This window comes from Carcharodon carcharias, chromosome 4 (assembly GCF_017639515.1).
Source record: "Carcharodon carcharias isolate sCarCar2 chromosome 4, sCarCar2.pri, whole genome shotgun sequence".
NCBI classification, from domain to species: domain Eukaryota; kingdom Metazoa; phylum Chordata; class Chondrichthyes; order Lamniformes; family Lamnidae; genus Carcharodon; species Carcharodon carcharias.
The window spans coordinates 201,413,141-201,440,509 of NC_054470.1; the positions used below are offsets into that span (position 1 = coordinate 201,413,141).

The 27,369-nt window shown below is 41.1% G+C and overlaps 2 protein-coding genes across 3 annotated transcripts in view; both read left to right on the forward strand.

Moving 5' to 3' along the window:
* The window catches only part of paip1 (poly(A) binding protein interacting protein 1), a 46,282-nt gene extending 43,112 nt beyond the window's left edge, over positions 1-3,170 (forward strand). Inside the window, exon 11 of the mRNA XM_041186278.1 lies at positions 1,216-3,170. Within this exon, the coding sequence (XP_041042212.1) occupies positions 1,216-1,306 (91 nt within the window). The 3' untranslated portion in view covers positions 1,307-3,170. The remainder of the gene's footprint in view (positions 1-1,215) is intronic.
* A 9,959-nt stretch (positions 3,171-13,129) lies between these two features.
* c4h5orf34 (chromosome 4 C5orf34 homolog) overlaps positions 13,130-27,369 on the forward strand; it is a 67,493-nt gene continuing 53,253 nt past the window's right edge. For both annotated transcript variants that reach the window (XM_041185567.1, XM_041185566.1), the window contains exons 1-2: positions 13,130-13,218; positions 26,457-26,689. In XM_041185567.1, coding sequence (XP_041041501.1) covers positions 26,495-26,689 — 195 coding nt within the window. In that variant the 5' untranslated portion in view covers positions 13,130-13,218; positions 26,457-26,494. The remainder of the gene's footprint in view (positions 13,219-26,456; positions 26,690-27,369) is intronic.

Sequence of the window (27,369 nt, forward strand, 5' to 3'; positions counted from 1 at the left end):
AAATAGTGGGGTTACATTAGCTACCCTCCAATCTGTAGGAACTGTTTGAGTCTATAGAATCTCGGAAGACGACCACCAATGCATCCACTGTATCTAGGGCCACTTCCTTAAGTACTCTGGGATGTAGATTATCAGGCCCTGAGGACTTATTGGCCTTCAATCCCATCAATTTCTCCAACACCATTTCCCTATTAATATTGATTTCTTTCAGTTCCTCCCTCTCACTAAACCCTGTGTTCCCCAACATTTCTGGTATGTTATTTGTGTCCTCCTTTGTGAAGACAGAACCAAAGTATGTATTTAGTTGGTCAGCCATTTCTTTGTTCCCCATTATAAATTCCCCTGTTTCTGACTGTAAGGGACCTACATTTGTCTTCACCAATCTTTTTCTCTTCACATACCTATAGAAAGTTTTACAGTCAGTTTTTATGTTCCCCACAAGCTTACTCTCGAACTCTATTTTCCCCTTCTTAATTAATCCCTTGGTCCTCCTTTGCTGAATTCTAAACTGCTCCCAATCCTCAGGTCTGTTGTTTACATGACACCAAGGCATATAAGGAGATATTAGGTCAGACGACCAAAGGCTTGGTCAAAGAGGTGGGATTTCAGGAGCTTCTTGAAGGTGGAAAGAGGGGCAGAGTGGTTTGGGGAGGGGATATTCCAGAGCTTAGGAACAAAGCAACTGATGGCACGGCCACCAATGATGAAGCGATTAAGATTGGGGATGCTCAAGAGGCCAGAACTAGAGGAGCGCAGCTATTTCTGAGGGTTGTGGGGCTGGAGGAGATTACAGGGATAGGGAGGGACAAGGAACAAATCCAGCTGACACATCACCACTCCATTGGTTGAAAAAGTCCTGTGTGAAATGAGTTTGGTTGGCCTTGGCCGAATTGCCTCTGGGCATGGATTTGCATTATAACACCGCCCTAAACTAGCAATCCCAATCAGGCCATGATAATTTTTATTTGTTCAAGGGATGTGGGCATTGCTGATCCCTAATTGTCCTCAAAGGTGGTATTGAGCCAGCTTCTTGAACTGCTGCAGTTCATCTGAGGTAGGTACGTCCACAACGCTGTCTAGGAGGTGGTTTCAGGATTTTGGCCCAGCGACAGTGAAGGGATGATGATGTAGTTCCAATTCAGGGTGGTGAGTGACTTGGAGATGGTGATGCATTCTGTACAGTTATGTGACGTTCCCCCATCCTTCTCTCAACAGGTACCTGGATGATTCGGAAAACGAGATGGATCCAGAGATGGAGGAAGCGTTTGAAAAGTTCTGCGCTGAAACAGAGAAAAAGAGGAAATAGTGCAGAGAGGCGAGCAAAAGATTCGTTAGAAATCAAAAAAAGACAAAAAAATTTGCGTTTTGAGTGTTTATTTGAAAAAAAAGAACAAAAAAAACTTTTGAATTTCAAAAGATGTGCAGGTAATTTAAAGACAAACCGAAGAAACATTTTCATTTTTCTTGTGCCATTGAAAGCATTGCAGGAAAAATTCTGTTGGAATCCACCTAAAACTGTTGATGGCGAATGCACCACAAAAATGCCCAAGCAGAATCTGCCGATTAACATATGCTGTACTTTTAATGAGACTCTTTTGTAATATAGTTTGTTATAGTTTTATTTTTATGTAAAAGTTGCAAGTTCAAAACTAAAATAAAACGATTCTTTGTAATGGGCTGCATTGCTTTGTGAAGCACACTAAAGACTTCTACTTGCCTAACCAGTACGTAACTTGAAGAAGAAAAGAGGCTCACAGACCGAGTTATATACATTAACAGGGAGACAGGGAGATACATGCCCCACACAAGCTGATTAGGCTAAAGAGATGTACACGTGTACACAAACCGATAGTTACAGGTCAAGAGAGGAAATGAGAATTACAGCGCACCACAATGATGAGGGTGTGGGGAGGGAGATATGCTTGCATTCACACACAGCAATTGACAAAGGACATGTATACAGATTGGCAGTTTGCCAACAATAAAGTGCACTTTAATCACCCATGCTAAATTTCTAACAAATTAGGAACTAGTAGGTGAATGAATGTGTCATATGCTTAAAGATATTTGTATATTGTAATGTTTTGGTTATCCCTTTCTGTATTACCTGAAGATCCGTCAGTTCCAAAACCTGCTTATTAGTTACCATGGCCTTGCACTGCCAGACACCTGTTGTTTCCATGTCTGTTGTTTCCTATTGCAAAGTGAGCCGTGCTTGACCAGGCAAAAATGGTAGGCAGGCAAAGACCATCAAATCCTTGCCTCACCTCACTTAACCTTAACTAGTCACTTCATCAGAATGTGGTGCTGCCAGTTTTCTTCAGGATGATTTGAGAGGGAGGAGTTGGGGAAGAAGAAAGAGTGAGTAAGACATGTATATATTATATAGAGTAACAGATTTCTAAGGGATGCTTCAGGTGCAGCGAGGGTTCTTTGCCATTTTGGGACTCTTAAGTAGGCTCTTAAATCCAGGTTGGTAGCACAGGAATTTTCAATTGTCCTTCTGCGTCAGTTGTGTCTCTTTCTCTGTTTCTCAGGAATTTGTTTATACAGTATCTGGTTTGTGTATGTGTGTACTTTCTGTTTTAACTGGAGCAAAACCTGGTTGTAAATAAAGAATAAATGTTTTAATTTGTCTCAAATCGGCTCTTTGAGAGCAAAGCGCAAGGCGTCTTTTCTCACAAGGTTTAAAGTCGGTGGCGATGAACTGCTCCACTGACTTGCACGCCCCAATACAAGCTACCCCTGATAGGAGTTTTAAAGTATCCCCACTCCCTCACAGCAAGGAGCATACCCAGCCTCTGAATAGCACCATCCACCAATAACTTGCTGCCTGGGGAAATAGGTAGATTCAGTACACCAGGAGGGCTAGCCTTCAAAGCGTAGTCACTGCTTGTAGTCAGAGTTACTATTATGTTCAAAACCCAGAGCCCAAACAGCATCTGCACTCGGCAGCAGTTCCAAGCAGGGTTGTACCCTCAGCTACGATAAGACCGTCGCCTTCAAGCAGCAGGCCCAGCAACAGAGCAGTGCCTTCGTTTTTCAGTCGTATTTACTTGAATTGTAGATGTTTACACTGTTCCTAATTTGTATATAACAATGCATGAGAGAACCTTGTGGTCTTTTTTTCCTTCCCTACTGCTGGTAAATAAATTTTGATGTGTTTGTAACCGTTGGCTTGTGTTTTCATGTTATGAGATATTTAAAAAATCTACATTTATTGAGCCAAGTGAACCCCAGTGGCTCAGTTGCAGCACTCTGCTCCTGAGCTGGAGGGCTTCGATTTAAGTCCCACTTGGCCACAGATGGAGTATTTACATGGCTTGAAGTAAGTTGTTAATCAGCCTGCAGAATCCCACAAACACTCCACACCATTCTCAAAGGGAGAAGATAGAAAAACAAACAATGGTTCAAGTGGCTGGAAGGAAATGTGGCTCAAATGAATCTGAAATGTTATGTTTGCACATTTGTGATGTCGACCATAGCACTGAACAGTGATTCATGGATGAACTGAAATTTATGAATAGGAGGCCAGTGTGGGAAGCGTTGGAAAAGTCCAGTCTTGAGTATAGAAAAGCGAGGGTGAAGGTTTCAGCAGCAGATAGGCTGACATAGGGATGGGAAGGAGATGGGTGATATGGAAGGCGGAAGCAGTCTTAGTGGTGGAGAGGGCATGGTATCCGAAGCTTAGCTTGGGGCCAAATAGCATGCTGATTCCTTAAGTGCTTGGTGTCAACATGAGATGGTGGCTAGTGAGGGGGGACAGAATGAATGGCAAAGTTTGAGTGTGAAGGGGACAGAAGACAAGGCTTCAACTTTCCCAATGTGTAACTGGAGGAAATTCTGGATCATCAAATTCAAAAGCAAATTTAGGGATAATTGGTTTTCACACAAAAAATGGCCAAACATAAAATGCATTTCAGAAACTCTGAAGTCGTTTAAGAAATAATTAAATTGTTGTTGAAGCTTTTTATCTTGCATTGATCAAGACATTATACCCCATGTTGTTCCCTTCATAATTGGTATCCTTGTGAACTGTCCTTGAGTGCAAGATGAAAAGCTTCAACACCATGTCTTTTTTTCCGCAATACTCACGTTCTGTACTACTAAATGACTAGATAATTAGATGCATCACGGGGATGGGTGTGGTGGTGAGAGACAGAATCTGTTCAGATGGATGAATTAAGATGGGCTAAATGGCTTTTCTTATTTCATAGAAATTGAATCATACAGTACAGGAGGAAGCCATTTGGCTCATCATGTCTATATTGGCTCTTTGAAAGAGCTATGGAATTTGTCCCACTCCCCTACTCTTTCCCCATAGCCCTGAAAAATTATCCCTTTCAAGTATTTCTCCAATTCCCTTTTGAAAATTAGACTTGAATGTGCTTCCATCACCCTTTCAAGGTGCTCTGGTTACACACCCTTTTGCCACCTAACACAAATCTCAGAATGTGTCTCTGTGGTAAATTTATTACCCATCTCTTAACTGCAGGTATCTAATCTCCATATGCGCAAGACCTGGACAACATAGGGCTGAAAAATGGCAAGTAGCATTCACCCTACACAACTGCCAGGCAATGAAAATCTAATCATCTTCCCTTTGACATTCAATGGCATTACATCCCTCACCATCAACATTCCGGGGATTACCATTGACCAGAAACTGAACTTGACCAGCCATATAAATACTGTGGCTATAAGGGCATGTCAGAGGCTGGGAATTCTGTGGAGTGTAACTCACCTCCTGACTCCAACACACTCAAGAAGCTTGGCACCATCAAGGAAAAAGCAACCCGCTTGATTGGCACCTCATCCACCAATTTAAACATTCAGTCTCTCCACCACTGCCACACAATGGCAGCCACATGTACTATTCACACGATACAATGTGGCTACTAATCAAGCCTCCTTCAACAGCACCTTCCAAACCTGCAACATCTATGTTCTAGAAGGAAACGGGCAGCAGATGCATGGGAACACTACTACTTGCAAGTTCACCTCCAAGCACACACCCAGTCCACATCCTGTGAAAGAATAAATTAACAAAAAATTGCCCTTGAGAAGGTATTGAGTTGCCTTCTTGAACTGCTGCAATCTGGTGAATTCACGAGGATCTTGTTAACATCTGAAGGGTGCCAAGCAATAAAATAAGGAGGTAAAAACATGGTAGAAGGGATTGGAAGTGGAATCTCCTTGGCTTAGTATCAAGCCAGTGATATATTACAATGCTCAAATGTCCGCCTTGTGTTTGAGCAACTAGAACCCAATGGAGCACTCAAGATGTGGTCTGAGTAGAGCACTAACAATTTGATCAATGCCTTTTCTGACTGGTATCCTTCTATTTTGGCTGTGTAGTTCATTTTTATTGACATGGTTGATTGCAACTGTACATTGACTATTCTAAAATGCCTATGTCAACTTCAACTTCACCCTTATCTAATTCAACATTATATATAGCATCTAGTTTACATTTTAGAAACTTTTGGATAGGCATATATCTCCAACAAAAATGTTCACCGGCTTCTTAACATTTACTGCCATGAGTAGTATTTTATATCAAGTTTGAAGTTGGACAGGACAGGAAGAATGCAGGTGTTTGTATTCTCTCTTGAGTTTTCATGTTTACTTTCTGCAGAAGAAAATTAATTGCAAACTTCAGAGAAGTCAATTCTTGGGGGAATCTTGCTGTAAATTTCTTTAAAACATTTTAAAAACATCAATTTTACAGCCAACATGTAAGGTCAGGCACTCTCAGTGCTAGATTGGTCTGGTCATAAAAACAAAAGTATAAGAAATAGCATCAAGGGTAGCCATTCTGCCTGTTGAGCCTGCTCCACCATTGAATAAGATCCTGGGTAAAATGAAGTGGCCTTAACTCCACATTCCTGACTGTCCCCCAAAACCCTTGACTCTTTTGTCAATTAAAAATCTGTCTAACACAGCCTTGAATATATTCAATGACACAGCTTCCATTGCTCTTTAAGGAAGAGAATTCCAATGACTAATGACCTTCCAAGAGAAGAAATCCCACCTCTTCTCTGTTTTAAATGGGAGACCCCATATTTTTAAACTGTGTCCCTTAGTTTGAGATTCCCCCACAAGGGGAAACATCCTCTCAGCCTCCATCCTGTCAAGCTCGCTCCAAGAATCATATATGTTTCAATAGATCACCACTCATTCTTCTATACTCCAATGAGTATAGGCCCAACCTGCTCAACCTTTCCTCATAAGACAATCATTTCATCCCAGGAATCAGCCTACTGAACCTTCTCTGAACTGCCTCCAATGCATGTATGTCTCTCCTTAAGTAAGTGACCAAAACTTCACTCTGTACTCTAGGTGTGGTCTGACCAATAACCTGTACAGTTGTAGCAAGACCTCCCTACTTTTATACTCCATCCCCCTTGTAATAAAGGCCAACATTCTGTTTGCCTTCTTCATTACTGCACTCCCTGCAGCACTCCACTACTTACAGTTTGCCAGCCTGAAAATGACACATTTATCCCAACTCTCTGTTTTCTGTTCGTTAACCATGCGAATACATCACTCTCAACATGATATGCTCTTATCTTATTTAGTAACTTTTTATGTGACACCTTATGAAATGCTTTTTGGAAATCCAAATGCATTTGATCTACTGGTTCCCTTTATCATTTGCTATATCCTTGAAAAACTAATAAATTTGTCAAGAAGGACAGGGGGAGAGAGAACGGAGTCAAGATTGGAAGAAATGAGTTCCATGGGGCAGGAACAGGCTGACACGATCGGTCTACCAGGCAGTCCTGTTTGTGGATTTTGGGGAGGAGGTAGAAGTGGGCTTGTCTTGAAGTGGGCCTACCTTGAACAAGTACTGCTCTTCTTTCTGACAGGATTTCAGTTTGTCTCTTTTGCCCTGTTCACCTTCATTGCTTTCCATTTCCCTCCTGGTGTTTGACAAGGTATTTACCAAAACCCGCTTTCACAGTCATATTCCTTCCTCAGTGACTGTCTCCATCTCCGACTTACCCCACATGGATTTCAACTGAAGTTCCATCCCTTATGTGTTGAATCCAACCAGAATTACAGATATCTCTGGGACTCGGACTGCTGTTCTCGCCACATTCTGAGATCCACACTCAGTGCCATGTGCCGCCATATGAACACACTCAACTTCTCCCTCCAGCAGCACCCATCCACCCTATCTCAAAGCAGTCCTTGTCCCCAGTTTAATTTTATTCTTCGTTTCATCCGATGCCTTAACAAGAAACTTTGTCTCTTCTTTTCAGGTGCTAAGGAACACAAGATCCAACAACTTATTGATACCAATACTCACCCAGGACCCTCCACCCCTTCCCGTCCCTCTGCCCCATCCAGTCTTCTAATCCCAGCCCTTGTCATATATTCATCATACCCTCTGACCTTCCCCTCTCTGATGCTGAACGTTCAGTACTGAACAGTGGACTCCGTTTCACATCCTTACGTCCGCACCTCAATGAATTCTGAGGTCGTCACGCTGCTGAAATCTTCTTCCACCACCTTCGTCTCCGTGCTCACTTCTTTGGGCAGGAGTCCTCCACCCATTCAACCGATCCTTTTACCCACCTCCAGTATTCTCCCTCCACCTGGAGCCCTCCCTCTGGCCTCTTATCTGCTCTTGATCTTTTAATTGAGAACTGTTGGCGTGACATTGGTCGTCTCAATATTTCTGCTGCTCTCACCCACTCTAACCCATCTCCTTCTGAACTTGCCGCACTCTGTTCTCTCAGGTCCAACTCTGACTTTGTTATCAAATCTGCTGACAAGGGTGGTGCTGTTGTTGTCTGGCGCACTGACCTCTACCTCGCGGAGGCTGAGCCTCAACTCTCAGACACTTCCTCCTACCTCCCCCTGGACCATGACCCCACAACTGAACATCAAGCCATTGTTTCCAGGACTGTCACTGACCTCATCTCCTCTGGAGATCTTCCTTCCACAGCTTCGAACCTCATAGTATCCCAACCTCGGACAGTCCACTTCTACCTCCTATCCAAAATCCACAAACAGGACTGTCTCAGTAGACCGATTATGTTAGCCTGTTCCTGCCCCACCGATCTCATTTCTTGCTATCTTGACTCCATTCTCTCTCCCTTTATCCAGTTTCTTTCCACCTACATCTGCAATTCCTCTGATGCCCTACATCATATCAACAATTTTCAATTCCCTGGCCCCAACCACCTCCTCTTCACCATGGATGTCCAATCCCTCTACACCTCCATCCCCCACCAGGATGTCTGAGGGCTCTCCACTTCTTCCTCGAACAGAGGCCCGAACAATGGTCATCCACCATCGCTCTCCTCTGAACTGGCTGAATTTCTCCTTAAACTTGTCTCACTTCCTCCAAGTAAAAGGTGTGGCTATGGGTACCCGCATGGGCCCCAGCTATGCCTGTCTCTTTATGGGGTATGTGGAACATTCCTTGTTCCAGTCCTACTCCGGCCCCCTCCCACAACTCTTTCTCCAGTACATCGATGATTACTTCAGTGCTGCTTCATGCTCTCGTCAGGACTTGGAAAAATTTATTAATTTTGCTTTTAATTTCCACCCCTCCATCATTTTCACATGGTCCATCTGTGACATTTCCCTTTCCTTCCTTGACCTCTCTGTCTCAATTTTTGGTGATAGACAGTCCTCCAATATTTACTCTAAGCCTACCGACTCCCACAGCTACCTTGACTATAGCTCCTCTCACCCCGCTTCCTGTAAGGACTCCATCCCATTCTCTCGTTCCTTCGCCTCCTTTGTATCTGCTCCGATGATGCTACTTTCCAAAATGGTGCCTCTGACAGGTCTTCCTTCTTCCTGAACTGAGGTTTTCCATCCACGGTGGTTGACAGGGCCCTCAACCGTGTCCGACCCATCTCCTGCGCATCTGCCCTCACACCTTCCTCTCCCTCCCAGAACCATGATAGGGTCCCCCTTGTCCTCACTTATCACCCCACCAGCCTCGACATTCAAACAATCATCCTCTGCCATCTTCAGCATGATGCCACCACCAAACACATCTGCCCTTCGTCCCCCCCGCCTTCAGTATTCCATAGGGACCGTTCCCTCTGAGATACCCTGGTCCACTTCTCCATCAACCCCAACACCTCATCCCCCTTCCACGGTACCTTCCCATGCAATCTCAGAAGGTGCAACACCTGCCCCTTTACTTCCCCTCTCCTCACCACCCAAGGGCCCAAACATTCCTTTCAAGTGAAGCAGCATTTCACTTGCACTTCCCTCAATTTAAACTACTGCATTCGTTGCTCCCAATGCGGTTTCCTCTACATTGGAGAGACCAAACGCAGACTGCTTTGCGGAACACCTTCGGTCTGTCCGCAAGCATTACACAGACCTCCCTGTCGCTTGCCATTTCAACACTCCACCCTGCTCTCATGCCCACATGTCCGTCCTTGGCCTGCTGCATTGTTCCAGTGAAGCTCAACGCAAACTGGAGGAACAGCACCTCATCTTCTGACTAGACACTTTACAGCCTTCTGGGCTAAACAGTGAGTTTAACAACCTCCGACCACGAACACTTGCCTCCATCCTCATCCCTTTTTTATCCCCTTTTTTCAATATTTATTTTTATCCGCATATTAATTTTCATCTTTATTCATTGCTTTATCCTATTTTCTTTTTTTTCCCACTACCGTTCCCTCCCCCCACCCAACCCACGCAAGAACCATATATCACTTGTTCATGTTCCTTTCAGAGGGCTTACCTTTATCCTGCTATTACCACATTCTGCTTTCTGACCTTAATGCCACCATCAGCACCTCCCTTAGCCCTTACCACTACCATTAACACCCCTTTGTTCTTTTGTTCATGACGTCTTTGTCAATTTCTCTTTTGCCTCCACCAATCGCTGGCCTTCTATCCAGCTTCACCTGCTCCACCCCCTTTAAACAGTATAAATTTCATCACAGTTTTACTTCCCTTTAGCTCTAAAGATGTCATACGGACTTGAAACATTTACTCTGTCTTTCTCTCCACAGATGCTGTTGGACCTGTTTAGCTTTTCCATCATTTTCTGTATTTGTTTCAGATCTCCAGCATCAGCAGTATTTTGCTTTTATTCACTTCTTTTAAGCCCTTAGGATGCAGGCCATCAGGTCCAGGGGATTTGTCAGCCTTTAGTCCTAATAGAATACCTATTATTTTTTTCTCTAGTGATAGTGATGGTTCAAAGTTCCTCCCTCCCTTTAGTCTCTTGATTTTCTCAACATGCACATCGAGGAAAGGGAGTGTGTTAGGCTGCCCCATCTCAAAAGTGAATTTGAGCATGGGATGGAACATGTTAAGGCGTGTAAGGAAATGCTTCCATGTGGCTGCAGATTCAAAAATCGTGCATCTACGTATTGGAAATATGCATGGGGTGGGAGGTGAGGACAAAATGTCTGCTGTTAGATGTGATTCATTGATTAGGCAGTACTTGCTGAACAATCCTGAGTGCGCTAATAGCTACACTAACAACCAATTTCAGATAATAGTTGAGCTCGTAATGTGGCTTATTTACGCTTGCTAGGAATGACATACATTCATACACAGGGACCCATTCTCTGCAAACAAAAGGAATATGCTTAGGCCTTCACCTTTTTTGAATTAAAACAGAAAATGTTAGAGAAACTCAGCAGGTATGCAGGATCAGTGGACAGAGAAACAGAGTTAACGTTTTGAGTCTGTATGACTCTTCTTCACCCAGTTTCCAGGTGAGAGGCAGGGAAACTACCCACTGCACCACAATACCTCCAATGCAGTTGTTGACCTGTTAAAAGTAATTGAATGTAATCCTGTTAACGGAGGGTTGCCAATCTTCCAGGATTTACCCGGTGTCTCCAGGATGTGAAGATCAATCTCCAGGACACTGCTGTGTGCAACCCTGGAGAAAAGTCATCAGGTCATGTAAAAAGATTTTTCTTTGTCATTTACCAGAAAGTATCACACAATTGGGTAGTGAGTCTTTTTGCTTTCCATTAGGACAGTAGGTCACAAGGATGGGCGTATTGGAGACTAAAGGCTGGAGGGCAGAGGCAAATCAAGTGATGAAACCTTCAGGAATACATTTAATCACAACTGGCAACCCAATAACCAGTGGTGTTTACTATAGTGTTAACTCTTAATTTTGGAATAGTTTTACACATGCATATATATATAAACATTTTTTTTTCTTTTTTGAAAAATATACTTTATTCATAAAATATCTGGAAGGAATTCCAAAACATTTCAAAATCACCTTCACAAAAGTACAATCAGATTCAACTTTTACACATGGATCAATACAATCAATGAATATTACAATCATTTCAATATGGTCATTACAGACAGTCATACAATGGTTTTGGAGTTATCAACATACTTCAAGTTGCACTCTGAGGTGCTTCAATACAACTATAATACAATCAGTATTCAATGCAGACATTCATTTTGAGCTGTACAGACCAAGGGGCTCTCAACAGTTTGCAGCCCCTCAGTGCTCTGTGGCAGAAAGGTCTTAGACAGCGACTTTCCCCAATGGGCCTTTGCGGCGGCTGCCCCAAGCTTTAGTGCGTCCCTCAGCACGTAGTCCTGGACCTTGGAATGTGCCAGTCTGCAACACTCGGTTGGGGACAACTCTTTGCGCTGGAAGACCAACAAGTTTCGGGCAGACCAAAGAGCGTCTTTCACTGAGTTGATGATCATCCAGCTGCAGTTGATGTTTGTCTCGGTGTGTGTCCATATATATATATATATATATACATATACATATATACACACATATATACATTTTTGGAACTTTGCAAAAGGTTTTAATTGCAAATAAAAGCCAGTCTGGGCAAAGCCATCACACATTATATCAACATGAATGGATCCGCAGCTCTGGAACCATTCCAGTGAATATGTTCTACATTAATATAAAGGCAAAAAAACTGCAGATGCTGGAAATCCAAAACAAAAACAAAAATACCTGGAAAAACTCAGCAGGTCTGACAGCATCTGCGGAGAGGAACACAGTTAATGTTTTGAGGCTCAAAGACCCTTCAACAGAACTAAGTAAAAATAGAAAAGAGGTGAATTATAAGCTGGTTTAAGGGGGTTGGGACAAGAAGAGCTGGATAGAGGGCCAGTGACAGGTGGAGATATCCAAAAGATGTCACAGATAAAAGGACAAAGAGGTGTTGAAGGTGGTGATATTATCTATGGAATGTGCTAATTAAGGGAAGAAAGCAGGACAAGCAAGGTACAAAAAAACCAAAAAAACTGCGGATGCTGGAAATCCAAAACAAAAACAGAATTACCTGGAAAAACTCAGCAGGTCTGGCAGCATCGGCGGAGAAGGAAAAACGTCAACTCTTTTCTTCTCCGCCGATGCTGCCAGACCTGCTGAGTTTTTCCAGGTAATTCTGTTTTTGTCAAGCAAGGTACAGTTAGATCTACTGGGGGTGGGTAGGGGGGGGGGGGAAAGGAATTAGAAAAGGCTAAAAGGTAGAGATAAAACAATGGATGGAAATACATTTAAAAATAATGGAAATAGGAGGGAAAACAAAAATCTATATAAATTATTGGGAAAAGGGGGATCGGAAAGGGTGTGGGGATGATTTAAAATTGTTGAACTCAATATTCAGTCCGGAAGGCTGTAAAGTGCCTAGTTGGAAGATGAGGTGCTGTTCCTCCAGTTTGCATTGAGCTTCACTGGAACAATGCAGCGGGTCAAGGACAGACATGTGGGCATGAGAGCAGGGTGGTGTGTTGAAATGGCAAGCGACAGGGAGGTCTGGGTCATGCTTGAGGTCAGATTCTCCAAATATTTTCTACACTATGTTTAGTTTTAGATTACAGCTCCAGATAATCAGCTAATTGGACGAGTTTCCTTTCTCCCCTGTTTCACTGAAAGAGGAGTTGGTTTTGCCCCATTTACCAGGGGTGGGATCAGTGGCAGCCCCGCAGGGACTGGCCCACCCCGAGGCCTGAGGAGGGGTAAAAAACTCAACTAGGCCACGACCCAGTCGCCTCGGCAACTGGTAGGCAAGGGCGCCGGAGAGGGAGAGGGAGAGGAGGCGGGGTCAGGGACCGACCAATCGCAGGAGGCGTTAGACAGGGGTGACAGGAATGGCGACCAATGGTGACCGCGCTTCCGGGGAATGGACGGGAAGGGACCGGCGGTGAATTTGATTTCTGTTCGGGAGGCGCCGAGAAACCGAAGAAGCGAAATGGACATAAAATGACGGAGAGACGGTTGGCGCCGCTTCTATACCGTATCCTATATAAACCCGGGATAAACTCAGAGACAGGGTCTGGCTGCTCTGCTCAGTTTTCATGTTCAATAGGAAATGTCCATTTCCTCTGGTTAGAGATTGGGGAATCGTCAGTTTAAATATTGTCCATTTCCTCTGGTTAGAGATTGGGGAATCGTCAGTTTAAATATTGTCCATTTCTCCTGGTTAGAGATTGGGGAATCGTCAGTTTAAATATTGTCCATTTCCTCTGGTTAGAGATTGGGGAATCGTCAGTTTAAATATTGTCCATTTCCTCTGGTTAGAGATTGGGGAATCGTCAGTTTAAATATTGTCCATTTCCTCTGGTTAGAGATTGGGGAATCGTCAGTTTAAATATTGTCCATTTCCTCTGGTTAGAGATTGGGGAATCGTCAGTTTAAATATTGTCCATTTCCTTGGGTTAGATATTGGGGAATCGTCAGTTTAAATATTGTCCATTTCCTTTGGTTAGAGATTGGGGAATCGTCAGTTTAAATATTGTCCATTTCCCCTGGTTAGAGATTGGGGAATCGTCAGTTTAAATATTGTCCATTTCCTTTGGTTAGAGATTGGGGAATCGTCAGTTTAAATATTGTCCATTTCCTCTGGTTAGAGATTGTGGAACCGTCAGTTTAAATATTGTCCATTTCCTCTGGTTAGAGATTGGGGAATCGTCAGTTTAAATATTGTCCATTTCCTCTGGTTAGAGATTGGGGAATCGTCAGTTTAAATATTGTCCATTTCCTTTGGTTAGAGATTGGGGAATCGTCAGTTTAAATATTGTCCATTTCCCCTGGTTAGAGATTGGGGAATCGTCAGTTTAAATATTGTCCATTTCTCCTGGTTAGAGATTGGGGAATCGTCAGTTTAAATATTGTCCATTTCCTCTGGTTAGAGATTGGGGAATCGTCAGTTTAAATATTGTCCATTTCCTCTGGTTAGAGATTGGGGAATCGTCAGTTTAAATATTGTCCATTTCCTTTGGTTAGAGATTGGGGAATCGTCAGTTTAAATATTGTCCATTTCCTCTGGTTAGAGATTGGGGAATCGTCAGTTTAAATATTGTCCATTTCCTTTGGTTAGAGATTGGGGATTCCTCAGTTTAAATATTGTCCATTTCCCCTGGTTAGAGATTGGGAAATCGTCAGTTTAAATATTGTCCATTTCCTCTGGTTAGAGATTGGGGAATCGTCAGTTTAAATATTGTCCATTTCCTCTGGTTAGAGATTGGGGAATCGTCAGTTTAAATATTGTCCATTTCCTCTGGTTAGAGATTGGGGAATCGTCAGTTTAAATATTGTCCATTTCCCCTGGTTAGAGATTGTGGAATCGTCAGTTTAAATATTGTCCATTTCCCCTGGTTAGAGATTGTGGAATCGTCAGTTTAAATATTGTCCATTTCCTCTGGTTAGAGATTGGGAAATCGTCAGTTTAAATATTGTCCATTTCCTCTGGTTAGAGATTGGGGAATCGTCAGTTTAAATATTGTCCATTTCCTCTGGTTAGAGATTGGGGAATCGTCAGTTTAAATATTGTCCATTTCCTTTGGTTAGAGATTGGGGAATCGTCAGTTTAAATATTGTCCATTTCTCCTGGTTAGAGATTGGGGATTCCTCAGTTTAAATATTGTCCATTTCCTTTGGTTAGAGATTGGGGAATCGTCAGTTTAAATATTGTCCATTTCCTCTGGTTAGAGATTGGGGAATCGTCAGTTTAAATATTGTCCATTTCCTTTGGTTAGAGATTGGGGAATCGTCAGTTTAAATATTGTCCATTTCCTCTGGTTAGAGATTGGGGAATCGTCAGTTTAAATATTGTCCATTTCCTTTGGTTAGAGATTGGGGAATCGTCAGTTTGAATATTGTCCATTTCGTCTGGTTAGAGATTGGGGAATCGTCAGTTTAAATATTGTCCATTTCCTTTGGTTAGAGATTGGGGAATCGTCAGTTTAAATATTGTCCATTTCCTCTGGTTAGAGATTGGGGAATCGTCAGTTTAAATATTGTCCATTTCCTTTGGTTAGAGATTGGGGAATCGTCAGTTTAAATATTGTCCATTTCTCCTGGTTAGAGATTGGGGAATCGTCAGTTTAAATATTGTCCATTTCCTTTGGTTAGAGATTGGGGAATCGTCAGTTTAAATATTGTCCATTTCTCCTGGTTAGAGATTGGGGAATCGTCAGTTTAAATATTGTCCATTTCCCCTGGTTAGAGATTGGGGAATCGTCAGTTTAAATATTGTCCATTTCCTCTGGTTAGAGATTGGGGAATCGTCAGTTTAAATATTGTCCATTTCCCCTGGTTAGAGATTGGGGAATCGTCAGTTTAAATATTGTCCATTTCCCCTGGTTAGAGATTGGGGAATCGTCAGTTTAAATATTGGCCATTTCCTTTGGTTAGAGATTGGGGAATCGTCAGTTTAAATATTGTCCATTTCCCCTGGTTAGAGATTGGGGAATCGTTAGTTGAAATATTGTCCATTTCCTCTGGTTAGAGATTGGGGAATCGTCAGTTTAAATATTGTCCATTTCTCCTGGTTATTGATTGGGGAATCGTCAGTTTAAATATTGTCCATTTCCTCTGGTTATTGATTGGGGAATCGTCAGTTTAAATATTGTCCATTTCTCCTGGTTAGAGATTGTGAAATCATCAGTTTAAATATTGTCCATTTCCTCTAGTTAGAGATTGGGGAATCGTCAGTTTAAATATTGTCCATTTCCCCTGGTTAGAGATTGGGGAATCGTCAGTTTAAATATTGTCCATTTCCTTTGGTTAGAGATTGGGGAATCGTCAGTTTAAATATTGTCCATTTCCTTTGGTTAGAGATTGGGGAATCGTCAGTTTAAATATTGTCCATTTCCTTTGGTTAGAGATTGGGGAATCGTCAGTTTAAATATTGTCCATTTCCCCTGGTTAGAGATTGGGGAATCGTCAGTTTAAATATTGTCCATTTCCTTTGGTTAGAGATTGGGGAATCGTCAGTTTAAATATTGTCCATTTCCTTTGGTTAGAGATTGGGGAATCGTCAGTTTAAATATTGTCCATTTCCCCTGGTTAGAGATTGGGGAATCGTCAGTTTAAATATTGTCCATTTCCCCTGGTTAGAGATTGGGGAATCGTCAGTTTAAATATTGTCCATTTCCTCTGGTTAGAGATTGGGGAATCGTCAGTTTAAATATTGTCCATTTCCCCTGGTTAGAGATTGGGGATTCCTCAGTTTAAATATTGTCCATTTCCTCTGGTTAGAGATTGGGGAATCGTCAGTTTAAATATTGTCCATTTCCCCTGGTTAGAGATTGGGGAATCGTCAGTTTAAATATTGTCCATTTCCCCTGGTTAGAGATTGGGGAATCGTCAGTTTAAATATTGTCCATTTCCTTTGGTTAGAGATTGGGGAATCGTCAGTTTAAATATTGTCCATTTCTCCTGGTTAGAGATTGGGGAATCGTCAGTTTAAATATTGTCCATTTCCTCTGGTTAGAGATTGGGGAATCGTCAGTTTAAATATTGTCCATTTCCTCTGGTTAGAGATTGGGGAATCGTCAGTTTAAATATTGTCCATTTCCTCTGGTTAGAGATTGGGGAATCGTCAGTTTAAATATTGTCCATTTCTCCTGGTTATTGATTGGGGAATCGTCAGTTTAAATATTGTCCATTTCTCCTGGTTAGAGATTGTGGAATCATCAGTTTAAATATTGTCCATTTCTCCTGGTTAGAGATTGTGGAATCGTCAGTTTAAATATTGTCCATTTCCTCTGGTTAGAGATTGGGGAATCGTCAGTTTAAATATTGTCCATTTCTCCTGGTTAGAGATTGGGGACTCGTCAGTTTAAATATTGTCCATTTCCTCTGGTTTGAGATTGGGGAATCGTCAGTTTAAATATTGTCCATTTCCTTTGGTTAGAGATTGGGGAATCGTCAGTTTAAATATTGTCCATTTCCTTTGGTTAGAGATTGGGGAATCGTCAGTTTAAATATTGCCCATTTCCTTTGGTTAGAGATTGGGGAATCGTCAGTTTAAATATTGTCCATTTCCTCTGGTTAGAGATTGGGGAATTGTCAGTTTAAATATTGTCCATTTCTCCTGGTTATTGATTGGGGAATCATCAGTTTAAATGTTGTCCATTTCTCCTGGTTATTGATTGGGGAATCGTCAGTTTAAATATTGTCCATTTCTCCTGGTTAGAGATTGGGGAATCGTCAGTTTAAATATTGTCCATTTCTCCTGGTTAGAGATTGGGGAATCGTCAGTTTAAATATTGTCCATTTGCTCTGGTTAGAGATTGGGGAATTGTCAGTTTAAATATTGTCCATTTCTCCTGGTTATTGATTGGGGAATCATCAGTTTAAATATTGTCCATTTCTCCTGGTTAGAGATTGTGGAATCGTCAGTTTAAATATTGTCCATTTCCTCTGGTTAGAGATTGGGGAATCGTCAGTTTAAATATTGTCCATTTCTCCTGGTTAGAGATTGGGGAATCGTCAGTTTAAATATTGTCCATTTCCTCTGGTTATTGATTGGGGAATCGTCAGTTTAAATATTGTCCATTTCTCCTGGTTAGAGATTGTGGAATCATCAGTTTAAATATTGTCCATTTCCTCTGGTTAGAGATTGGGGAATCGTCAGTTTAAATATTGTCCATTTCTCCTGGTTATTGATTGGGGAATCATCAGTTTAAATATTGTCCATTTCTCCTGGTTAGAGATTGTGGAATCGTCAGTTTAAATATTGTCCATTTCCTCTGGTTAGAGATTGGGGAATCGTCAGTTTCAATATTGTCCATTTCTCCTGGTTAGAGATTGGGGAATCGTGAGTTTAAATATTGTCCATTTCCTCTGGTTAGAGATTGTGGAATCGTCAGTTTAAATATTGTCCATTTCCTCTGGTTAGAGATTGGGGAATCGTCAGTTTAAATATTGTCCATTTCTCCTGGTTAGAGATTGTGGAATCGTCAGTTTAAATATTGTCCATTTCCTCTGGTTAGAGATTGGGGAATCGTCAGTTTAAATATTGTCCATTTCCTCTGGTTAGAGATTGGGGAATCGTCAGTTTAAATATTGTCCATTTCTCCTGGTTAGAGATTGTGGAATCGTCAGTTTAAATATTGTCCATTTCCTCTGGTTATTGATTGGGGAATCGTCAGTTTAAATATTGTCCATTTCCCCTGGTTAGAGATTGGGGATTCGTCAGTTTAAATATTGTCCATTTCCTCTGGTTAGAGATTGGGGAATCGTCAGTTTAAATATGGTCTATTTCCCCTGGTTAGAGATTGGGGATTCCTCAGTTTAAATATTGTCCATTTCCCCTGTTTAGAGATTGGGGAATCGTCAGTTTAAATATTGTCCATTTTTCCTGGTTAGAGATTGGGGACTCGTCAGTTTAAATATTGTCCATTTCCTCTGGTTTGAGATTGGGGAATCGTCAGTTTAAATATTGTCCATTTCCTTTGGTTAGAGATTGGGGAATCGTCAGTTTAAATATTGTCCATTTGCTCTGGTTAGAGATTGGGGAATCGTCAGTTTAAATATTGTCCATTTCCTCTGGTTAGAGATTGGGGAATCGTCAGTTTAAATATTGTCCATTTCCTTTCGTTAGAGATTGGGGAATCGTCAGTTTAAATATTATCCATTTCTCCTGGTTAGAGATTGGGGAATCATCAGTTTAAATATTGTCCATTTCCTTTGGTTAGAGATTGGGGAATCGTCAGTTTAAATATTGTCTATTTCCTCTGGTTAGAGATTGTGGAATCGTCAGTTTAAATATTGTCCATTACCTCTGATTAGAGATTGGGGAATCGTCAGTTTAAATATTGTCCATTTGCTCTGGTTAGAGATTGGGAAATTGTCAGTTTAAATATTGTCCATTTCTCCTGGTTATTGATTGGGGAATCATCAGTTTAAATATTGTCCATTTCTCCTGGTTAGAGATTGTGGAATCGTCAGTTTAAATATTGTCCATTTCCTCTGGTTAGAGATTGGGGAATCGTCAGTTTAAATATTGTCCATTTCTCCTGGTTAGAGATTGGGGAATCGTCAGTTTAAATATTGTCCATTTCCTCTGGTTATTGATTGGGGAATCGTCAGTTTAAATATTGTCCATTTCTCCTGGTTAGAGATTGTGGAATCATCAGTTTAAATATTGTCCATTTCCTCTGGTTAGAGATTGGGGAATCGTCAGTTTAAATATTGTCCATTTCTCCTGGTTATTGATTGGGGAATCATCAGTTTAAATATTGTCCATTTCTCCTGGTTAGAGATTGTGGAATCGTCAGTTTAAATATTGTCCATTTCCTCTGGTTAGAGATTGGGGAATCGTCAGTTTAAATATTGTCCATTTCTCCTGGTTAGAGATTGGGGAATCGTGAGTTTAAATATTGTCCATTTCCTCTGGTTAGAGATTGTGGAATCGTCAGTTTAAATATTGTCCATTTCCTCTGGTTAGAGATTGGGGAATCGTCAGTTTAAATATTGTCCATTTCTCCTGGTTAGAGATTGTGGAATCGTCAGTTTAAATATTGTCCATTTCCTCTGGTTAGAGATTGGGGAATCGTCAGTTTAAATATTGTCCATTTCCTCTGGTTAGAGATTGGGGAATCGTCAGTTTAAATATTGTCCATTTCTCCTGGTTAGAGATTGTGGAATCGTCAGTTTAAATATTGTCCATTTCCTCTGGTTATTGATTGGGGAATCGTCAGTTTAAATATTGTCCATTTCCCCTGGTTAGAGATTGGGGATTCGTCAGTTTAAATATTGTCCATTTCCTCTGGTTAGAGATTGGGGAATCGTCAGTTTAAATATGGTCTATTTCCCCTGGTTAGAGATTGGGGATTCCTCAGTTTAAATATTGTCCATTTCCCCTGTTTAGAGATTGGGGAATCGTCAGTTTAAATATTGTCCATTTTTCCTGGTTAGAGATTGGGGACTCGTCAGTTTAAATATTGTCCATTTCCTCTGGTTTGAGATTGGGGAATCGTCAGTTTAAATATTGTCCATTTCCTTTGGTTAGAGATTGGGGAATCGTCAGTTTAAATATTGTCCATTTGCTCTGGTTAGAGATTGGGGAATCGTCAGTTTAAATATTGTCCATTTCCTCTGGTTAGAGATTGGGGAATCGTCAGTTTAAATATTGTCCATTTCCTTTCGTTAGAGATTGGGGAATCGTCAGTTTAAATATTATCCATTTCTCCTGGTTAGAGATTGGGGAATCATCAGTTTAAATATTGTCCATTTCCTTTGGTTAGAGATTGGGGAATCGTCAGTTTAAATATTGTCTATTTCCTCTGGTTAGAGATTGTGGAATCGTCAGTTTAAATATTGTCCATTACCTCTGATTAGAGATTGGGGAATCGTCAGTTTAAATATTGTCCATTTCCTTTGGTTAGAGATTGGGAAATCGTCAGTTTAAATATTGTCCATTTCTCCTGGTTAGAGATTGGGTAATCGTCAGTTTAACTATTGTCCATTTCCTCTGGTTAGAGATTGGGGAACCGTCAGTTTAATTATTGTCCATTTCCTTTGGTTAGAGATTGGGGAATCGTCAGTTTAAATATTGTCCATTTGTTCTGGTTAGAGATTTGTTAATCGTCAGTTTAAATATTGTCCATTTCCTCTGGTTAGAGATTGGGGAATCGTCAGTTTAAATATTGTCCGTTTCCTTTCGTTTGGGATTGGGGAATCGTCAGTTTAAATATTATCCATTTCTCCTGGTTAGAGATTGGGGAATCATCAGTTTAAATATTGTCCATTTCCTTTGGTTAGAGATTGTGGAATTGTCAGTTTAAATATTGTCCATTTCCTTTGGTTAGAGATTGGGAAATCGTCAGTTTAAATATTGTCCATTTCTCCTGGTTAGAGATTGTGGAATCGTCAGTTTAAATATTGTCCATTTCCTTGGGTTAGATATTGGGGAATCGTCAGTTTAAATGTTGTCCATTTCTACTGGTTCGAGATTAGGGAATTGTCAGTTTAAATATTGTCCATTGACTCTGGTTAGAGATTGGGGAACGGTCAGTTTAAATATTGTCCATTTCCCCTGGTCAGAGCATGGGGAATCGTCAGTTTAAATATTGTCCATTTCCTTTGGTTAGAGATTGGGGAATCGTCAGTTTAAATATTGTCCATTTCCTTGGGTTAGGTATTGGGGAATCGTCAGTTTAAATATTGTCGATTTCCCCTGGTTAGAGATTGGGGAATCGTCAGTTTAAATATTGTCCATTTCCTCTGGTTACAGATTGGGGAATCGTCAGTTTAAATATTGTCCATTTTTCCTGGTTAGAGATTGGGGACTCGTCAGTTTAAATATTGTCCATTTCCTCTGGTTTGAGATTGGGGAATCGTCAGTTTAAATATTGACCATTTCCTGTGGTTAGAGATTGGGGAATCGTCAGTTTAAATATTGTCCATTTCCTTTCGTTAGAGATTGGGGAATCGTCAGTTTAAATATTATCCATTTCTCCTGGTTAGAGATTGGGGAATCATCAGTTTAAATATTGTCCATTTCCTTTGGTTAGAGATTGGGGAATCGTCAGTTTAAATATTGTCCATTTCCTTTGGTTAGAGATTGGGGAATCGTCAGTTTAAATATTGTCCATTTCCTCTGGTTAGAGATTGGGGAATCGTCAGTTTAAATATTGTCCATTTCCTTTGGTTAGAGATTGGGAAATCGTCAGTTTAAATATTGTCCATTTCTCCTGGTTAGAGATTGGGTAATCTTCAGTTTAACTATTGTCCATTTCCTCTGGTTAGAGATTGGGGAATCGTCAGTTTAAATATTGTCCATTTCCTTTGGTTAGAGATTGGGGAATCGTCAGTTTAAATATTGTCCATTTGCTCTGGTTAGAGATTGGGAAATCGTCAGTTTAAATATTGTCCATTTCCTCTGGTTAGAGATTGGTGAATCGTCAGTTTAAATATTGTCCATTTCCTTTCGTTTGGGATTGGGGAATCGTCAGTTTAAATATTATCCATTTCTCCTGGTTAGAGATTAGGGAATCATCAGTTTAAATATTGTCCATTTCCTTTGGTTAGAGATTGGGGAATCGTCAGTTTAAATATTGTCCATTTCCTTTGGTTAGAGATTGGGGAATCGTCAGTTTAAATATTGTCCATTTCCTTTGGTTAGAGATTGGGAAATCGTCAGTTTAAATATTGTCCATTTCTCCTGGTTAGAGATTGGGTAATCGTCAGTTTAAATATTGTCCTTTTCTCCTGGTTAGAGATTGGGTAATCGTCAGTTCAAATATTGTCCATTTCTCCTGGTTAGACATTGTGGAATCGTCAGTTTAAATATCGTCCATTTCTCCTGGTTAGATATTGGGGAATCGTCAGTTTAAATGTTGTCCATTTCTAGTGGTTCGAGATTAGGTAATTGTCAGTTTAAATATTGTCCATTGACTCTGGTTAGAGATTGGGGAACGGTCAGTTTAAATATTGTCCATTTCTCCTGGTCAGAGCTTGGGGAATCGGCAGTTTAAATATTGTCCATTTCCTTTGGTTAGAGATTGGGGAATCGTCTGTTTAAATATTCTCCATTTCCTTTGGTTAGAGATTGGGGAATCGTCAGTTTAAATATTGTCCATTTCCTTGGGTTAGATATTGGGGAATCGTCAGTTTAAATATTGTCCATTTCCCCTGGTTAGAGATTGGGGAATCGTCAGTTTAAATATTGTCCATTTCCTCTGGTTAGTGATCGGGGAATCGTCAGTTTAAATATTGTCCATTTCTCCTGTTTAGAAATTGTGCAATCGTCAGTTTAAGTATTGTCCATTTCCTCTGGTTAGAGATTGGGGAATCGTCAGTTTAAATGTTGTCCATTTCTCCTGCTTAGAGATTGGGGATTCGTCCGTTTAAACATTGTCTATTTCCTCTGGTTAGAGATTGGGTAATCGTCAATTTAAATATTGTCCATTTGCTCTGGTTAGAGATTTGGGAATCGTCAGTTTAAATATCGTCCATTTCCCCGGTTAGAGATTGGGGAATCGTCAGTTTAAATGTTGTCCATTTCTCCTGGTTAGAGATTGGGGAATCGTCAGTTTAAATATTGTCCATTTCCTCTGGTTAGAGATTGGGGAACGGTCACTTTAAATATTGTCCATTTCACCTGGTCAGAGCTTGGGGAATCGTCAGTTTAAATATTGTCCATTTCCTTTGGTTAGAGATTGGGGAATCGTCAGTTTAAATATTCTCCATTTCCTTTGGTTAGAGATTGGGGAATCGTCAGTTGAAATATTGTCCATTTCCTTTGGTTAGAGGTTGGGGAATCATCAGTTTAAATATTGTCCGTTTCCTTTGGTTAGAGATTGGGGAATCGTCAGTTTAAACATTGTCTATATCCTCTGGTTAGAGATTGGGGAATTGTCAGTTTAAATATTGTCCATTTCCTCTGGTTAGAGATTGGGGAATCGTCAGTTTAAATATCGTCCATTTCTCCTGGTTAGAGATTGGGGAATCGTCAGTTTAAATGTTGTACATTTCTCCTGGTTTGAGATTGGGGAATCGTCAGTTTAAATATTGTCCATTTCCTCTGGTTAGAGATTGGGGAACGGTCAGTGTAAATATTGTCCATTTCTCCTCGTCAGAGATTGGGTAATCGTCAGTTTAAATATTGTCCATTTCCTTTGGTTAGGGATTGGGGAATCGTCAGTTTAAATATTCTCCATTTCCTTTGGTTAGAGATTGGGGAATCGTCAGTTTAAATATTGTCCATTTCCTTTGGTTAGAGATTGGGGAATCGTCAGTTTAAATATTGTCCATTTCCCCTGGTTAGAGATTGGGGAATCGTTAGTTGAAATATTGTCCATTTCCTCTGGTTGGTGATTGGGGAATTGTCAATTTAAATATTGTCCATTTCTCCTGGTTGGAGATTGCGTAATCGTCAGTTTAAATATTGTCCATTTCTCCTGGTTAGAGATTGGGGAATCGTCAGTTTAAGTATTGTCCATTTCCTCTGGTTAGAGATTGGGGAATCGTCAGTTTAAGTATTGTCCATTTCCTCTGGTTAGAGATTGGGGAATCGTCAGTTTAAGTATTGTCCATTTCCTCTGGTTAGAGATTGGGGAATCGTCAGTTCAAATATTGTCCATTTGCTCTGGTTAGAGATTGGGGAATCGTCCGTTTAAATATTGTCCATTTCTCCTGGTTAGAGATTGGGGATTCGTCAGTTTAAATATTGTCCATTTCCCCTGGTTAGAGATTTGGGATTCGTCAGTTTAAATATTGTCCATTTCCCCTGGTTAGAGATTGGGGAATCGTCAGTTTAAATATTGTCCATTTCCCCTGGTTAGAGATTTAGGAATCGTCAGTTTAAATATGGTCAATTTTCCCTGGTTAGAGATTGGGGATTCGTCAGTTTAAATATTGTCCATTTCCTCTGGTTAGTGATTGGGGAATCGTCAGTTTAAATATTGTCCATTTCTCCTGGTTAGAAATTGCGTAATCGTCAGTTTAAATATTGTCCATTTCTCCTGGTTCGAGATTGGGGAATCGTCAGTTTAAGTATTGTCCATTTCCTCTGGTTAGAGATTGGGGAATCGTCATTTTAAGTATTGTCCATTTCCTCTGGTTAGAGATTTTGGAATCGTCAGTTTAACTATTGTCCATTTCTCCTGGTTAGAGATTGGGGATTCGTCAGTTCAAATATTCTCCTTTTGCTCTGTTTAGAGATTGGGGAATCGTCAGTTTAAATATTGTCCATTTCCTCTGGTTAGAGATTGGGGAATCGTCAGTTTAAATATTGTCCATTTCCTTTGGTTAGAGATTGGGGAATCGTCAGTTTAAATATTGTCCATTTCCTCTGGTTAGAGATTGGGGAATCGTCAGTTTAAATATTGTCCATTTCCTCTGGTTAGAGATTGGTGAATCATCAGTTTAAATATTTTATATATCTCTTGGTTGTAGAGCTATTCTTCTTGAGTTCTCTGCCTAAAGTCAGATCTGACCCTGAGCTCTGCAACATCCTTCAGGTTGGGCAAGGCCGCAGTTCCCGAATCTGCCCCAGCCAGAACAAGGATCTGACTACACCGGCTGTGCAGCCAACTGTTCCCTGCCCCCCCACCCCCACCAATGGAGGCTGAGTTGCTGTGGCAACATACAGTTTTACATACATGTTGTAGCCTGGCGCTTTTGGTAGTGATAGGGGTTGGAACTTTCCATTGCATGACTGACCACGAATGTTTCCTTGCTGTTTTTGCCACCTGCCATTGGTGTGTGTTAGAATGATTTACAAGTTGATACTCCACCTGTTTGGCCGTGCTATGAATGCTTCTTCGTTGGCCATTAAATCCTGGAGTGGGACTTGAATCTGGAGCTTCTGGTTCAGAGGCAGGGACGCTACTCACTGCGTCAAGCAGACCTCCGTTCTGCTCTTATTGCCTGTCCTTGCCATATATTGGAAGGATTTACAGGTTGATACTCTACCTGTTTGGCTGCGCTTTGAACACACCTTCCTTGGCCACCAAACCCAGACAGGGTATTAAGTAGCAGATGAGCTGAAGTAAATGGGTCCAGCTGTCTCTGTTTGATTGATCCCCTGTTGTTACACCACTTACTGTAAACTTAGACATTATTCTGCCTACTGGATTCTCCCAGTCCCAATATTTTAGACTTTGAGAGCCCAATTTTAACATTGTGCAAGTGAATGGATTTTGAGTGGTTTAGAATTCTGCCCTGTTTATGTTCATGCAACACCAATACATTGATTAATTTTTTTTTTCAGTGGAGTGTTTTAGAGTTGGGTACAAAAGAGCTTCTTTCTGAGCAAGACAGTTATTTCTCTGGTAAGGTGTACTGCGAGACAGGGGGTGTTGCGCTATTGGAGGTGCTGTCTTTCAGACAAGAGGTAAAACCAAAGGACCTGTCTGCCCTCTCAGGTGGACGTGAAAGATCCCATGGCAATTATCCAGAGAAGAGCAGGGGAGTTCTTCTCTCTTAATCATAGTCATTAGAATAGGTTACCTGGTCATTACCTCATTGCTGTTTGTGATCTTGCTGTTGGCTGTGTGTATCCTGCAGTAGAACAATGACTACACTTCAAACAGACTCCATTGTCTGTGAAGCACTTTAATATGGCCTGAAGTTGTCAAAGGCGTTATGTAAATGCAAATAATTTAATTTTTCTTTATAAACCATGTTAATAGACCTAATTTACATTATGTTAGATTACTTGTACTGTGGGTTCTGGTTTGTAGATATATACCTGACCTTGTATGTCATTCTTCAACAGACTTCCCTGTTGCTGTGCATTTGCTGGAACTGGCCACCATGGCTTTGGTGAGCCTAATGGTCCTGTATGAGGATGATTCAGTGGAAATGCAATTTACAGATAGCTCCAGTCTCCAGCTCTCCCCATGTGGATCAGAATTCTTGTTCCAGAAGGCCCCTACACCATCCATGCACCCCTTGCAGAGCTCCTGCCGAGTTCGTCAGCGAACACCATTTGTCATCAGCACCTATAAGGTGGGTGAGCCTGGATTGCTTGCACAAGTGCTTTTGAAGTATTTTAATGTGGCAGCCAATTTGCGCACAGTAAGGGCCCACACACAGTGTTAATAACTAAATAATCTGTTTAAGATTTTGGTTGAAGGATTAATATTGGTCAGGACACTGAGGAAAGCTCTTTGCACTTTGTTAAATAGTGCCATGGGATCTTTTATGTCCACCTTAGAGAGCTGATGGGACCTCAGTTTAACATCTCATCTGAGAGATGGCGGCTGTAACAGTACAGCACTCCCTTCAGTACTGCACTTGAGTCATCGTCATCCTTCCATCTATGAAAGATGATGGATACACAGCAAATAAATCCATTTCAGATGGGGGGGGTCTTCACTTGGTGCACCTTTGCTGATGGCTGAAGAGGCCAATGCTTGAGAGGCAGGTTCTGCACAAGTGTTGCACATGGAGCTACCGAGTGTTATTGTGGGTTGTTGTTTTCGGTCTTGGCCACTGTTGCCAAGCTGCTGGAGTGAGCGTCTGGATTTTGTACTCCAGTTTCTGGAGTGTCACTTCAGCCTCCTCAATCAGAGGTGGAAGTGTTACCCACTGAACCACAGCTGCCACCTATTACTCTCCCTTCACACAGTTCCTCTAGAAGTGTATTTAACTGCCTGTAAGTTTATCCACTCCATATCCCTTTTATT